The 17,508-nt window shown below is 44.9% G+C and overlaps 1 protein-coding gene across 1 annotated transcript; it reads left to right on the top strand.

The window, feature by feature from the left end:
- The first annotated feature begins 253 nt into the window (after window positions 1-253).
- Window positions 254-16,035, top strand: LOC311121335 (scinderin-like). The gene is made up of 16 exons (XM_084195837.1): window positions 254-526; window positions 4,672-4,826; window positions 5,471-5,632; window positions 6,294-6,443; window positions 7,068-7,160; window positions 7,496-7,628; window positions 7,757-7,845; window positions 8,001-8,216; window positions 8,461-8,582; window positions 8,730-8,820; window positions 10,118-10,288; window positions 10,529-10,706; window positions 10,983-11,104; window positions 11,188-11,265; window positions 11,361-11,421; window positions 15,381-16,035. The coding sequence occupies exons 1-16, from the start codon at window positions 334-336 to the stop codon at window positions 15,548-15,550; spliced, it is 2,184 nt and encodes a 727-aa protein (XP_084051963.1). The 5' UTR covers window positions 254-333; the 3' UTR covers window positions 15,551-16,035.
- Window positions 16,036-17,508: the final 1,473 nt, after the last annotated feature.

The following is a 17,508-nucleotide window of genomic DNA, read 5'->3' as shown; positions in this document are numbered from 1 at the left end:
ATATTATGATGTAATAAAGTTATTAGAGCAGCGCCTTTACTGGAAATATTGAGTATAAATAGAGACAGTAATTTGCATGTGTAGTGAAAACAAGTGTAAAAACCACATACAGACTGTGTGTGTGTGTACTTTGTCAGCATCTAAGACACACCCACCCCCTCTCAGCCTCCAACTTAGAGCCCTGCACACTGCTGCTATTGACTCACTCCTCCCCAGGACCAGATAGAGAACAGAGCAGCAGTCTGTGCTTCTCTCTCACCCCACGCTCCTCTCACCACACCTGGGATCCACATCCAGCCGTCCCCCTTCTGCTACCAGATAATCAGAGGAACCATGGTGCTCTACCACAGGGAGTTTGACAAGGCAGGCAGGGTAGCCGGTCTCCAGATATGGAGGATAGAGAAGATTGAGCTGTGCCCTGTGCCTGAGAACCTGCACGGGAACTTCTATGTTGGGGACGCGTACGTGGTCCTCCACACTGTCAAACAGCGGGATAGCTGTTTCTACGACCTGCACTACTGGCTGGGTGAGTTGGAGTGTGTGTGTGGTGAATGATGGACAGAGTCAGGCGCAGGAGTAAAATAACCGGATGCAGATTTATTCCTTCCAGGCATACAATGCGCCTACAACGGCAATCGAAACAGGTACAGGGGAAACAATTCTCCCTGACCAAACACAGTCTCAGAAAATACAATAAATGTAATGACACAGGGGAAAATCAACCCTGGCAAAATAAATGAGAGAGTATCTCAACCGAGCTACTCTCCTCCCACATAGAACAATCACTCACAAAGACAAGGGGGCAGAGGGAACACTTATACACAGACTAATTAGGGGATGAGCACCAGGTGTGTGTGATTGACAAGACAAGACAAGCTGACTGATGAGAATGGGAGCGGCAGTAGCTAGTAAGCCGGTGACGACGAACGCCAAAACCTGCCCGAACAAGGAGGGGAGGCAGCCTCGGCGGAAGTCGTGACAGTACCCCCCAACCCCCCCCTCTTTGACGCGCAGCTCCAGCAGCGCGCCGACCCCGGCCTCGGGGACGGCCAGGAGGACACAAAGCAGGGCAAGCCGGATGGCGATGGTGAAAATCCTGCAACAGGGAGGGATCGAGGATGTCCCTCTCCGGGACCCAGCACCGTTCCTCCGGACCGTACCCCTCCCACTCCACGAGGTACTGAAGGCCCCCCACCCGACGCCTCGAATCCAGGACGGAACAGACCTAGTACACCGGGGCCCCCTCGATGTCCAGAGGAGGTGGAGGGACCTCCCGCACCTCAGACTCCTGGAGCGGACCAACCACCACCGGCCTGAGGAGAGACACATGAAACGAGGGGTTAATACGGTAATCAGGGGGAAGTAATAACCTGTATGTGACCTCGTTTATCCCCCTCAGGGCTTTAAACGGCCCCACAAACCGCGGGCTCAGCTTCTGGCAGGGCAGGCGGAGTGGCAGATTCCGGGTTGAGAGCCAGACCCGAACCCCCGGTACGAAGACCGGGGCCTCCCTGCAGTGGTGGTCAGCGTTGGCCTTCTGACGACGCACGGCACGCTGGAGGTGAACGTGGGCAGCGTCCCAAGTCTCCTCCGCGCGCCGAAACCAGTCATCCACCACAGGAGCCTCGGTCTGGCTCTGGTGCCACGGTGCCAGAACCGGTTGGTAACCTAAAACACATTCGAAGGGCGTTAGGTTAGTGTAGGAGTGGCGGAGAAAGTTCTGGTCATATTCTGCCCATGGCAAGAACACTGACCACTCCCCCGGCCGGTCCTGGCAGTAGGTCCGCAGGAACCTACCCACATCTTGATTAACCTTTTCCACCTGCCCATTACTCTCGGAGTGGAATCCAGAGGTCAGGCCGACCGAGACCCCCAGGCGATCCATGAACGCCTTCCAGACCCTAGACATGAACTGGGAACCTCGGTCGGACACTATATCCTCTGGTACCCCGTAGTGCCAGAATACGTGAGTAAACAGGGCCTCATCCTCCACAGTTTTTAGGGCTGTGGGGAGACCGGGCAGAGGAAGGAGGCGGCAGGACTTCGAAAAGCGGTCCACAATGACCAGGATGGTGGTGTTACCTTGGGACAGGGGAAGATCAGTAAGAAAATCAATACTTAGATGAGACCATGGTCGTTGTGGAACTGGTAATGGTTGCAACTTGGTGCCTTACTCTGGGTGCACACCAAGCAGGAGGAGATGTACAACCTCACGTCCTTAGCCAAGGTAGGCCACCAGTATTTATCAGTCAGGCAGCGCACTGTACGACCGATACCTGGGTGACCAGAGGAGGGTGACGTGTGTGCCCAGTGGATCAAACGATCGCGGATAAGAGCAGGCACGGACCGCAGCCCAGCTGGACACTGAGATGGAGATGGATCTGTGCGAAATGCCCGCTCTATATCCGCGTCCATCGCCCATACTACCGGCGCCACGATGCAGGAGGCTGGGAGTATGGGGGTATCTCAACCGAGCTACTCTCCTCCCACATAGAACAATCACTCACAAAGACAAGGGGGCAGAGGGAACACACAGACTAATTAGGGGATGAGCACCAGGTGTGTGTGATTGACAAGACAAGACAAGTGGAGTGATGAGAATGGGAGCGGCAGTAGCTAGTAAGCCGGTGACGACGAACGCCGAAACCTGCCCGAACAAGGAGGGGAGGCAGCCGCGGCAGAAGTCGTGACAGTGTGTGTGTATGTGTGTGTGTGTGCGTATGTGTTTGTGCGTGAGTGTGTGCGCGTACGCGCATTCATGTGTGCTTTCGTGCATGTTTCCTCAGGCTGTTCCAGCAGGATGTCACATGCTGGATGATTTGTTTACTGACGGAGGGTTATCAAACATTGGAGATTTATGTGAACACATTTAGGGAGTGCTTCATAGATGTTAAAGTTTTATAGCTACAGGCTGAAATCAATGGCATAATATTCTCATAATATTTTCATTAACATTAATAAATACATTGGCAAGAAATAAAACAACTTAGCATCAAAAGGCATAATGTACTAACAGTGTTATAACACATTAACTTCATAGGATCATATCTGTGTAGATGTATTAATATAGGAGAAGAACAGATTGTACATACAAGACTGAACAAGAGAGATGGTTTTGCTTGTGTTTCAGTTAATATTCAGATAAATGTTTTGTCTTGCCCATTCACCCTCTGAATGGCACACATACACAATCCATGTCTCAATTGTCTCAAGGCTTAAAAATCCTTCTTTAACCTGTCTCCTCCCCTTCATCTACACTGATTGAAGTGGATTTAACATGTGACCTCAATAAGGGATCATAGCTTTCAGCTGGATTCACCTGGTCAGTCTATGTTATGGGAAGAGCAGTTCTTAATGTTTTGTATACTCAGTGTATGTATTATATGTGTTGTTGTCCCCCATAGTAGTGTCACTGTCATTTCACAACTGTGTGAGGTCTCGAGGTGCTGTTGTCTGTTACTGTAGACAGAAGTAAAGTAGAAGCAAGTCAGCCAATCTTGTCATCAGCTGAGCTGAAAACAATTTTTTTGCCTGAAGTAGGAAACAAAAGTATTATCTGGTTAAAGGTCGGGCGAGTTGACATATCCTCACGCTTCCTGGATAATTCTCAGATTTTAAGATTCTGAGATAAGGTCATTCCAGGCAGAGGTTGTACACTATATCAGTCATCATTGCACACATCATGGGACAATTATGTTTTCCCTTCCTATCAGGACTATAGCCACTCTGGAAAACGATCAAGCCTTTTCATTAACCTTTGAGTAACTACTCTGTTCAGCTGTCTCAGAGTACACACTACCTGAAAATACTGTAAGTTTAAGGTAGAGTACTGTAGAAACATTGTTGTTCAGCTGTTGTGGTGGAACTATGGAACCATACAAGTCTGTAACACCAGCTTCCTTCCTTGACACATAATTAGATCATTCTCTCACTCTCTCTATCTCTCTCTCTCTCTCTCTCTCCTCCTCCTCTCTCTCTCCGCACTCACCAACTCCCATCTGAATACAAACATCAATAGCACCACTAAGATGTTATGTTGTCCTTCCTCTCCTCCCTCATTCCCTCATCATCATCATGAATCATTAACCAGTAAAGACACTAATGGACCTCCAATGGGTTTCCTTCCCATTTTGCTTGCTGCTATGGGCTTACATTTCTTCCTCAGTTCCTTCATTCAGTCACCCATTAAATTAGAATGGCCTCATGCTGTAGACTAATGTTTAACTACTGTAGGTTAGTCACACCAAAATAGCAGGTATGACTTGGACTGTTTACTTACCTCATCAGGCCTACAAGGTATCACTAACAGGGTTCCAGCTCCTGTTGTTAAACCTCTGTAGTGGTGTGCAGCCACCCATACATTTACAATGGCAACATGCAAGGCTGGTAGATTCTGTTTCAGAGCGAACATTTGTTGACTGCAACACCAGTGAGATTATTGTTGCCAAGATATGTCTACAAGGGTGACAAAAAAGATGTGAACAAAAAAGACACACGCCACACAGTTTTACAATAAAGCATACTATGAGCATCAGAGTGATAACATCAACCAGGCAGTCTGTGCTAAAGTTGTGCTAAAGTTTCTCTGTCTAAACTTGAATACTCTCTCATTTCATACTAACATTTATCATATTGTATTTAAGTACTGTACCACTCATGCTCTCTCCTCAGGGAAGGAGTGCAGCCAGGATGAGAGCACGGCAGCGGCTATCTTTACTGTTCAGCTGGATGACTTTCTAGGAGGGAAGCCTGTCCAGTACCGAGAACTGCAGGGGTTCGAGTCCACTGCCTTCACACGATACTTCAAGGGAGGCATCACATACAAAGTACGGTATTGTCTTACTGATGCATTTTATTTCCGTTTATTTCACCAATATTAGATTTGTTCCTTTATCTGTCTTACTGCTATTTACTACTAGAATATATGGTGTTATATTGAACCAGAAAGCACCCTTATTTTTAGCAGTGAACATTCATTGCATTTGCCACATTTCACATTTCAGGCCCTGGGCATCATATGCTAGGTGTGCTATTAAATAAACGCTTGTTGTAACGTTTTGTTTGGCCCTGACCATGGGCAGCAACAGTGACTCATGGGATGGAAAAGGAACTTGGTGTAGAGGGAAAAGGAAAACAGTTATGTGTTCCACACGTTGTTTGTTTTCTTGGTCCTGAACCTTTCTTGATTTTACTACTTGACACGCTACCCTTGTTCAACCTCACAGGGTACTCATAGGCCCTGACATTGCCTTTTATATGTTGTTTCAGGGATGTTTGTGTTGGGTACTACGTAACTGTGTACCTTGTTTTGTATGTGATGTATACTACGTATGTACATCTGCGTCTTGAATTGCTTTTAAACTGAGCAAGACAAATTCCCTCTTGAAGGCAATAAAGTATTCTGTTCTATCCTAATCGACTCTTTTCTATTCTACTCTATTTTATTCTATTCTATCCTGTTCTATTCTAGGCCGGAGGCGTGGCCTCTGGGTTCCATCACGTGGTCACCAACGACCTGTCAGCTCGGAGACTATTCCACATCAAAGGTCGCCGCGTCGTCAGGGCAACCGAGGTCACCCTCAACTGGTCCAGCTTCAACAGAGGGGACTGTTTCATCGTGGACCTGGGAGCAGTATGTTTAGATTCATTGATTGATCTACTGATTGACTGATTGAGTCATCGATGGATCGGTAGATTGTACTTTGGCCTCCCTCTATGTGAGAGTTTACCATATAGATATAGAACATGTATCAATGATATAGTGTCTATGGTGGTAACACTGCCTCTGCCAAGAGGTCCAGACTTTTATGGCACATATGGTAGTGCACACAGTGGCCCTGTAAGAACAGTTCATTTGTTTGACTGTAACTTTCCTGAGAAACCCGACTCATTGTCTAGACTTGACTCTGTAAACAAACTTCAAATTCTGCTGAAACACAAATATTGTCTGTTCGGCATGAAGGTCTGTTATTGTCTTAAGTCCAAAACAATGTAGGCCTACGGTATGTTGACTTAAGGTGGGTGTATGTATCAAGCTCATTTGATATACAAGGTATTCTAATGTTTACCAAATTAAATCCAAAAGCTATACTGTTCACTCCTGTTTGAATATTGCCAGAAATCAGGATGTATTGCCACAAAACAGTGACCCACTGGGTTTGAACCGGGGTCGTCGGCTTGCCACAAGATTTTGTTAGTTAGCCCTCGAAGCTAAAGCCTTTATGCACCTGGAACTTCATAAAGTGTGCAACAACCCTCTTTTCAACTGAACCATATATGTTACCTGTCTCTAGGTTATCTACCAGTGGTGCGGTTCAGAGTGCAACAAGTTTGAGCTCCTGAAGGCAGCGCAGGTGGCTGCCGGTATCCGTGACAATGAGAGGAATGGCCGAGCAAAGCTGGTTGTCGTGGAGGAAGGGAGCGAGCCGTCTGAGTTAACTGAGGTGACAGATGCTAATTCAACAAAAGTGATTATCTGGTTAAAGGGTTGACATATTCTGACGCTTCCTGGACAATTCTCAGATTCTGAGATAAGGTCATTTCAGGTCGGAAACTATATCAGTCATCGTTGCACACATCATGGGACGGTGATGTTTTCCCTTCCTATCAGGACTATAGCCACTCTGGAAAACAATCAAGCCTTTTCACTAACCTTTGAGTAACTACTCTGTTCAGCTGTCTCAGAGTACACACTACCTGAAAGTACTGTCAGTTTAAGGTAGAGTACTGTAGAAACATTGTTGTTCAGCTGTTGTGGTGGAACTATGGAACCATGCAAGTCAAGACTACTGATCTGTAACACCAGCTTCCTTCCTTGACACACCATTATATCTTTGTCGTGGAGGAAGGGAGCGAGCCATCTGTGTTAACTGAGGTGACAGAGGCTAATTCAACACAATATTTAACTTTCATTCCCTAGTCTAGTGTTTTAAATTAGTTGCAAAACTGTATGACAGTTAAATAATCTACTTTTGTGTGCCATCATGTTTCTATCTCTATTAACACAAGTCACTGTGACTTATCTTCCTGGTTTTTGTATTTGTGTTTTTACCTGTCAACCCTATCAGGTGCTTGGCAACAAGCCAGATCTACCAGAAGGTGATGACAATGATGATATGGTGGCAGATATCTCCAACAGGAAGATGGCCAAACTCTACATGGTATGGTCACACTCTTACACACATATATACACATACACACACACACACCACACACATACACACACACATACACACACACACACACACACACACACACACACACACACACACACACACACACACACACACACACACACCACATACACACACACACACACACACACACACACACACACACACACACAGACACACACACACATACACACACACACACACACCACACACACACACACACCACATACACACACACACACACACACACCACACACACACATACACACACCACACACACCACATACACACATTCAAACTCATCTCGTTGTTGTTCCTTCCAGGTATCTGATGCGTCCGGAGCGATGCAGGTGACCCTGGTCTCAGAGGAGAACCCGTTCTCTCAGAGCCATCTGCTGTCTGACGAGTGTTTCATCCTGGACCACGGGAAGAGCAAGATGATCTTCGTCTGGAAAGGTAGATATTTAAACTGCTTAACATCTTTATCTTGACAAACAATCTAAATTCATCCCCTCATCCTTCTATACCTCCCATCTTTTTTGTACCTCTTCTTCTGCATGAATCATCCATCATCACCCATAAAGGCCGTAACGCCAACCCAAGCGAGAGGAAGACTGCCATGAAGACTGCTGAGGGCTTCATCCAGCAGATGGGCTACCCACCTAACACACAGGTTCATGCTCATTATCATCCATCTAGCATCAGTCATAATTGCTATGTTTGGATCATTTGGTTGGATCAACTCGTGACTTAAATATCATGTCAGTTCATGTCCTGCTAAACTGATCAGGACTGACGTTCATAGAAACAACTCCTCTTTATCGCCAGATCCAGGTACTCCCAGAGGGTGGGGAGACTCCTATCTTCAAGCAGTTCTTCCAGGGGTGGAGGGATAAGAACCAGAGCGAGGGGTTAGGGAAGGTCTTTGTGACTGAGAGGATCGCTAAGATACATCAGGTGGAGTTCGACGCCTCCAAGCTCCATGAGTCCCAGAGCATGGCAGCCCAGTATAACATGGTGGACGACAGCACAGGGGACACTCAGGTATAGGACCAAGTGTTACCGCCACAAGACTTTGGTAGCCCACTGAGCTAAGGTCTAAGCAATAGATCGGGGCGCTAACACAGGCCTTCAGGTATCAGGCATGGTTCCTCATTACGCAAGCGTTACAAGGAGTGAATAATCAAATATGCTAATGTAAAATGAGTCAGGTGTTTTATTCTACTGACAATCCCAATCACATGGATTGTAAACAAATGATAGTAGAATAGCCAGTTTCATGTTCCAGATCTTCAGAGTGGAGACCAGTGGTCGAGTCCCAGTCGACCCAAAGACGTATGGCCAATTCTATGGAGGAGACTGTTACATCATCCTCTATACATATAAGAGAGGACAGATCATCTACACTTGGTGAGTCTGGTAGACCTGTATATTTTTAATTAGATGTATTGGTTGATTGATTGGTTGATCGGTTGATTGGTTGGTTGGTTGATTGGTTGGTTGGATGGGTGGGTGGGGGGGAGCTGGATTGATTGATCCCTATACTTCTTGTGGCAGGCAGGGGGCTAGCAGCACTCTAGATGAGCTCACAGCTTCAGCCTTCCTAACTGTGGAGCTGGATCGCTCTCTGGGAGGGAACGCAGTTCAGGTAAGACTAACTCAAATTAAGATGAGGATCTCTTATTGTCCAATGTCTATGAATGTCCAATGGAAATGCATGTTCTGCTTTATCCCAACCCCTCCGAAAGACACCCACACACACACTGAGGTTGAAGAGGTTGGAGCAGGGGGTCAGGCCTCGGTGTCAACGTCTAAAAACGATGTAAAGTTTATAAATCATTTTTTAAATATATCACAGTTGTAAAGTGTGATACTAGAGGAGGTTATTCTCTCCAGCCTACTTTGTATTAAATCCCTTCAGGGTTTACTTTCCATGCCTATGGGGCATGACGGAATCTTTTCTCTGTATGTGAAGTTGGCATCTCTTAATCTGATTTAATGAATTATGACCAATTGAGCCAAGGGTGCTGCTTGTAGAGACACACTGGGAGATTCTCAATTGGTTTTACTAACTCCCCTGTCCTTTCCTCTTTTTGAAAAAGTTCAAAAGGTAATCGACATGGAGGGGTTGAGAGGAAAAGTGGAAATGCACTTGTATGAAATGAGACTCTTCTTCTCCACTCGTGCATCATCAGGCAAATCAATAGTTTAGGTCTATAAGGTTCTATCTGCAAAAAGATGATTGGTTTTAAAGTTCCAAACCCTCATTGGATTGAATGGTGTCAGCAATTTTGATCTTGTATTATTTTAAACTTAACAACATGAATTGGAGTATTTAGAGTACTATATACAGTAGGTAGAGAACAGTGAACAGAACAAGCCTATGTCAATAAAAATTTTTTGACAAAAATGCAGATGGCTCTTAAAATTATGTTTACAGGGGTGGATTCCCAAAATAAATGTGTAAAGTGATCCAAATTTTTTTAGCTAGTTGGGACAGACATTTTATAGATAAACATTAAGTAGAGTATTGTTTTGAAATGTATGCATGCTTTTCTCCTTCAAGAAAACAATAGCTGATTCAAAGGGGGTGTGGCTTATTGTAAAACACTTCTGTGCTAGACGCTGCAAGGATACTCTTGTGCATCCTCTGTCGAAGTAGGTAATTGAGGAGGGGAGCAGACTCCTTCGTTTACCTACTAACTAATTGACACTCCCCTCGACCACTTATCGGTTTCTGGGTCACAGAGGAGAGAGGACGGAGTAGTCGAGGAGAGGACGGTCTTTTTGACCAAATGAGAATCTCCCACTGTATATGTGTTATAGTGCCACCTAGTGATTGTCTATAGCATAGGTCTCTACCTGACCCTCCAGCGATGGCTTTGCTATCCATGAGCTCCTGTACCAAATTGGATATGCGTTAATAATCTCTTTTGGTTTCCTAGGTGAGAGTGTCCCAAGGAAAAGAGCCTGCCCATCTCCTGAGTCTGTTCAAAGCCAAGCCCCTCATCGTGTACAAGAGTGGTACCTCACGCATCGGAGGCCAGGCACCTGCGGCCCCCACACGCCTGTTCCAGGTCCGACGTAACCTGGGCACCATCACACGCGTCGCAGAGGTTAGAATGTTCTCCCACACAGACACACACCTATGGTTGTTTCATTGGCAGTGATGGAAGGTAAACACTCATAAATGCAGTTTATACACTATCTTCTGAAGAGGGTTTATGCACCGATTATGCTAAATTACAGTTTTTTGCATTGGCATTTATGATGCTCATTTGTCGTTTCCTGTCATCTAGATGGAGGTCAGCCTTTCCTCAGCTTTTAGTCTGTTGTGTGTGTGTGTGTTGTGGCAGGTGGAGGCGGAGGCTGGCAGCCTGAACTCTAATGATGCCTACCTGCTGAAGCTGCCCGCGGGGGGGAGCTACCTGTGGGTGGGTAAGGGCGCCAGCGAGGACGAGGAGCAGGGGGCCCAGTACCTGAGTCAGGTGCTGATGTGTCAGACACAACGCATCGTAGAGGGACAGGAACCAGGTGAGAATATCATACAGATTCCTTGGCCTGGCCCGTATTCAGAAAGCGTCTCAGGGGAGGAGTGCTAATCTAGTACTCCTACTCTGAGAAGCTTTATGAATATGGACCTTGATATGGCGCCATAATAATGATGTGATGTAGTACTCAGGACAGTCACCAGAGGGCACACTGAGACAAGGAAAGTCTCAAGGCAGATTGAGGTTTTTAGTCCTAAAATGTATATCACCAATTCAAGATGCACAGAAACTCAAGCAGATTTGTTATGTTTGGTTGTAGCGGACCTCTGGGCAGCATTAGGGGGGAAGAAGGAGTACCAGACATCAGAGAGATTGGAGAGTAAGAGCCTCACTCAACAACCTCGTCTGTTCGCCTGCTCAAACAAGACTGGCAGGTTCATAGTGAGTACCACACACACATACACACACGCACGCTCGCACACACACACACACACACACAAATAGATTTAAAATACTCTCTGCAGATTGAGGAGGTTCCAGGAGAGTTCAGTCAGGAGGACCTGGCAGAGGATGACGTGATGCTGTTGGACATCTGGGATCACGTATGGAGCTTGTTACACATCCCCAAATTAAAATGTTCAGCCCATTTTTACCTCTATGGAGGTTGCACTATATTGATGTTAATGTTTTATGATAGGTGTTTGTCTGGATTGGCAAAGATGCCAATGAAGTTGAGAGAACTGAATCTGTAAAATCCGGTGAGTTATGGTCCTTGCCTTGTGTGTGTGGGGAGTAATTTATTTTTGGTAAAGTAAGTTTAATGTATAGTTTACACTACCCGTAAAAAGTTTTAGAACACCTACTCATTCAAGGGTTTTTCTTTATTTTTACTATTTTCTACATTGTAGAATAATAGTGAAGACATCAAAACTGTGAAATAACACATATGGAATCATGTAGTAACCAAAAAAGTGTTAAACTAATCAAAATATATTTTATATTTGAGATTCTTCAAATAGCCACCCTTTGCCTTGATGACAGATTTGCATACTCTTGGCATTCTCTCATCCAGCTTCATGAGGTAGTCACCTGGAATGCATTTCAATTAACAGATGTGCCTTCTTAAAAGTTAATTTGTGGAATTTCTTTCCTTCTTAATGCATTTCAGCCAATCAGTTGTGTTGTGACAAGGTAGGGGGGGTATACGGAAGATAGCCCTATTTGGTAAAAGACCAAGTCCATATTATGGCAAGAACAGCTCAAATAAGAAAGAGAATCAACAGTCCATCATTACTTTAAGACATGAAGGTCAGTCAATACGGAACATTTCAACAACTTTGAAAGTTTCTTCAAGTGCAGTCACAAAAACCATCAAGCGCTATGATGAAACTGCCTCTCATGAGGACCGCCACAGGAATGGAAGACCCAGAGTTACCTCTGCTGCAGAGGATAAGTTCATTAGACTTACCAGCCTCAGAAATTGCAGCCCAAATAAATGCTTCACAGAGTTCAAGTAACAGACACATCTCAACATCAACTGTTCAGAGGAGACTGTGTGAATCAGGCCTTCATGGTCGAATTGCTGCAAAGAAACCACTACTAAAGGACACCAATAATAAGAAGAGACTTGCTTGGGCCAAGAAACACGAGCAATGGACATTAGACCGGTGGAAATTTGTCCTTTGGTCTGGAATCCAAATTGGAGATTTTTTGTTCCAACCGCAGAGTCTTTGTGAGACACGGTGTGGGTGAATGGATGAACTCCGCATGTGTATTTCCCACCGTAAAGCATGGAGGAGGAGGTGTTATGGTGTGGGGTTGCTTTGCTAGTGACACTGTCTGTGATTTATTTAGAATTCAAGGCACACTTAACCAGCATGGCTACCACAGCATTCTGCAGCGATATGCCGTCCCATCTGGTTTGGGTTTAGTGGGACTATCATTTGTTTTTCAACAGGACAATGACCCAACACACCTCCAGGCTGTGTAAGGGCTATTTTACCAAGAAGGAGAGTGATGGAGTGCTACATCAGATGACCTGGCCTCCACAATCCCCCGACCTCAACCAAATTGAGATGGTTTGTGATGAGTCGGGACCGCAGACTGAAGTAAAAGCAGCCAAAAAGTGCTCAGCATATGTGGGAACTCCTTCAAGACTGTTGGAAAAGCATTCCAGGTGAAGCTGGTTGAGAGAATGCCAAGAGTGTGCAAAGCTGTCATCAAGGCAAAGGGTGGCTATTTGAAGAATCTCAAATATAAAATATATTTTGATTTGTTTAACACTTCTTTGGTTACTAAATGATTCCATATGTGTTCTGTCATAGTTTTGATGTCTTCACTATTAATATACAATGTAAAAAATAGTAACAATTAAGAAAAACCCTTGAATGAGTAGGTGTGTCCAAACTTTTGACTGGTACTGTATATACACTTCTCAAAAAAATAAAGGGAACACTTAAACAACACAATGTAACTCCAAGTCAATCACACTTCTGTAAAATCAAACTGTCCACTTAGGAAGCAACACTGATTGACAATAAATGTCACATGCTGTTGTGCAAATGGAATAGACAACAGGTGGAAATTATAGGCAATTAGCAAGACACCCCCAATAAAGGACTGGTTTTGCAGGTGGTGACCACAGACCACTTCTTAGTTCCTATGCTTCCTGGCTGATGTTTTGGTCACTTTTGAATGCTGGCGGTGCTTTCACTCTAGTGGTAGCAAGAGACGGAGTCTACAACCCACACAAGTGGCTCAGGTAGTGCAGCTCATCCAGGATGGCACATCAATGCGAGTTGTGGCAATAAGGTTTGCTGTGTCTGTCAGCGTAGTGTCCAGAGCATGGAGGCGCTACCAGGAGACAGGCCAGTACATCAGGAGACGTGGAGGAGGCCGTAGGAGGGCAACAACCCAGCAGCAGGACTGCTACCTCCGCCTTTGTGCAAGGAGGAGCAGGAGGAGCACTGCCAGAGCCCTGCAAAATGACCTCCAGCAGGCCACAAATGTGCATGTGTCTGCTCAAACGGTCAGAAACAGACTCCATGAGGGTGGTATGAGGGCCCGACGTCCACAGGTGGGGGTTGTGCTTACAGCCCAACACCTTGCAGGACGTTTGGCATTTGCCAGAGAACACCAAGATTGGCAAATTCGCTACTGGCGCCCTCTGCTCTTCACAGATGAAAGCAGGTTCACACTGAGCACGTGACAGACGTGACAGAGTCTGGAGACGCCGTGGAGAATGTTCTGCTGCCTGCAACATCCTCCAGCATGACCGGTTTGGTGGTGGGTCAGTCATGGTGTGGGGTGGCATTTCTTTGGGGGGCCGCACAGCCCTCCATGTGCTTGCCAGAGGTAGCCTGACTGCCATTAGGTACCGAGATGAGATCCTCAGACCCCTTGTGAGACCATATGCTGGTGCGGTTGCCCTGGGTTCCTCCTAATGCAAGACAATGCTAGACCTCATGTGGCTGGAGTGTGTCAGCAGTTCCTGCAAGAGGAAGGCATTGATGCTATGGACTGGCCCACCCGTTCCCCAGACCTGAATCCAATTGAGCACATCTGGGACATCATGTCTCGCGCCATCCACCAACGCCACGTTGCACCACAGACTGTCCAGGAGTTGGCGGATGCTTTAGTTCAGGTCTGGGAGGAGATCCCTCAGGAGACCATCCGTCACCTCATCTGGAGCATGCCCAGGTGTTGTAGGGAGGTCATACAGGCACGTGGAGGCCACACACACTACTGAGCCTCATTTTGACTTGTTTTAAGGACATTACATCAAAGTTGGATCAGCCTGTAGTGTGGTTTTCCACTTTAATTTTGAGGGTGACTCCAAATCCAGACCTGCATGGGTTGATACATTTGATTTCCATTGATAATTTTTGTGTGATTTTGTTGTCAGCACATTCAACTATGTAAAGAAAAAAGTATTTAATAAGATTATTTCATTCATTCAGATCTGGGATGTGTTATTTTAGTGTTCCCTTTATTTCTTTGAGCAGTGTATATATATATATATATATATATATATATATATATATATATTCAGACCCTTTACTTTTATGTATAATTTATATATATATATATATATATATATACATTCAGTATATACCTTTTAATATACACTGAGTGTACAAAACATTAGGAACACCTGCTCTTTCCATGACAAAGACTGACCAAGTGAATCCCAGTGAAAGCTATGATCCCTTTTTGATGTCACTTGTTAAATCCACTTCAATCAGTGTAGATGAAGGGGAGGAGAGAGGTTAAAGAAGGATTTTTAAGCATTGAGACATTGCTTGTGTATGTTTGCCATTCAGAGAGGCAAGACAGAAGATTTAAGTGCCTTTGAACAGGATATGGTAGTAGGTGCCAGGCACACCGTTTTGTGTCAAGAATTGCAACGCTGCTGGGTTTTCCACGCTCAACAGTTTCCCGTGTGTATCTAGAATGGTCCACCACTCAAAGGACATCCAGCCAACTTGAAACATCTGTGGGAAGCATTGGAGTCAACAAGGGCCAGCATTCCAGTGGAACGCTTTCAACACCTTGTAGAATTGAATTGAGGCTGTTCTGAGGGCAAAAGGCGGGGCAACTCAATTTTAGGAAGGTGTTCCTAATGTTTTGTACACTCAGTGTATTTGAGGTGTGAACACACTCTTTTCTATGGTTTATCCCATTGATTGACAGTGTCTATGTGCTCCCTTCCTTACAGCCAAGACATACATAGAGACGGATCCGGGGGGTAGGGATAAGAGGACCTCCATAGTGATGGTGAAGCAGGGTCATGAGCCCCCCACCTTCACAGGGTGGTTCCTGGGGTGGGACGCAGCACGCTGGAACTCAGACACCGTGGCCAGGACCATGAAGACACTGCAGATTTAGCATCAATGAATCCCAACAGTTATAACACTGTTATAACACAGTTTAGACAGTTATAACGGTTATAACATTCACTCTGTATTCAGCCAAGGTTTACACATACTATATTTACATTTACATTTTAGTCATTTAGCAGACGCTCTTATCTTATACATATATTTTTTTTATACTGGCCCCCCGTGGGAATACTAGTGTGAAAGAAGTGTAAACTAGCCCTTAATGGACTAGTGTTGTGCTAAGAATGTGCAGTGTGAAAAGCCCTTTACTTTTATTTGTATTTTTTTGCTTTACATTTAGGCCTGATATGTGTCAGGTGTCAAGATGATGTGCACTGCTTGGACATCTTTGTTGTTTGGTTTTTTTCTCGTTACAAAGACATAAGACCAAAATGTTGCTATTTGTTGTATTTTTCTGAATGGAGTTTGTCATTTGTGTATTGGTGAGTATGGAAGTTTGAATGCCTTTGTCATTAAACATGATAGAAAATGCGTAACTCCTGCTGAGAGTTCTGAAAAAGAGAATGAACAAGAGGCTTTTTCTTTTCATTTCAAATTTCTAAAGTTGTTCTCATGTCTAACCAAGACTCGCAATCTTACATGAATGGTTCGTTAATCAGTCTGGTAATTACAGGGCTAAAAGTCTAACCCAGGGATTCCCAACCTTTTTTGGCCCACAACCCTATTTTGATATCTAAAAATTCTCGTGACCCCAACCATGTGAAAAAAATTATGTAATTAACAGCCAATGTTTACTATTTTTATTTGGGGCTATGGCAGTCAATTGAAAAACATTCTAACAGTATTTCTGATTGTCTTCTCAACTCACCATGACATACTTTTAATGTGAGGCTATGACAGTCAATTGCAAATTAGTCTGACATAATGTCTCTTAACTCTCCATCACTAATGAGATGGGTGTGCTTGATGAATGTCGGGTCGGAGCGTCTCAAAGTCAGGGGGCGTGGTCGACAGTGGTCAAGATGCACAGACAGTGCTCATCCCTGCTCTCACATCCAACCTGGATCGATATTTGGTTTTAATGCAGACGAGAGCATGGTTTGCTTTTGAAAGACTAAAGAGTTATTTCCTCTGGATCCACTGATTTGGTCACTCATCTGTAGAAGGTTTTTGTATTTCCCCTGCACATTAAATCCATGGATGTGGTTTGATATAGTTTACAATCGAAGTTACAGACCCCTTGACTTTTTCCACATTTTGTTACGTTACAGCCTTATTCTAAAATTGATTAAATAAAACAATTTCCTCAGCAATCTACACACAATACCCCATAATGACAAAGTGAAAACAGGTTTTTAGACATTTTTGCAAATGTATTAAAAACAAAAAACAAAAAACAGAAATACCTTATTTACATAAGTATTCAGACCCTTTGCTATGAGACTCGAAATTGAGCACAGGTGCATCCTGTTTCCATTGATCATCCATGAGATGTTTCTACAACTTGATTGGAGTCCACCTGTGGTAAATTCAATTGATTGGACATGATTTGGAAAGGCACACACCTGTCTATATAAGGTCCCACAGTTGACAGTGCATGTCAGAGCAAAATCCAAGCCATGAGGTCGAACGAATTGCCCATAGAGCTCTGACACAGGATTGTGTCGAGGCACAGATCTGGGGAAGGGTACCAAAAACATTATGCAGCATTGAAGGTCCCCAAGAATACAGTGGCCTCAATCATTCTTAAATGGAAGACGTTTGGAACCACCAAGACTCTTCCTAGAGATGGCCGCCCAGCCAAACTGAGCAATCGGGGGAGAAGGGCCAAGAACCCGATGGTCACTCTGACAGAGCTCCAAAGTTCCTCTGTGGAGATGGGAGAACCTTCCAGAAGGACAACCATCTCTGCAGCACTCCACCAATTAGGCCTTTATGGTGGAGTGGCCAGACAGAAGCCACTCCTCAGTAAAAGGCACATGACAGCCTGCTTGGAGTTTGCCA

This window comes from Coregonus lavaretus (genome assembly GCF_964263955.1).
Source record: "Coregonus lavaretus genome assembly, contig: HAP1_SCAFFOLD_3544, whole genome shotgun sequence".
Lineage (NCBI taxonomy): Eukaryota > Metazoa > Chordata > Actinopteri > Salmoniformes > Salmonidae > Coregonus > Coregonus lavaretus.
The sequence above is the reverse complement of the archived record's forward strand: the minus strand, read 5'-3'. Positions and strand labels throughout refer to the sequence as shown.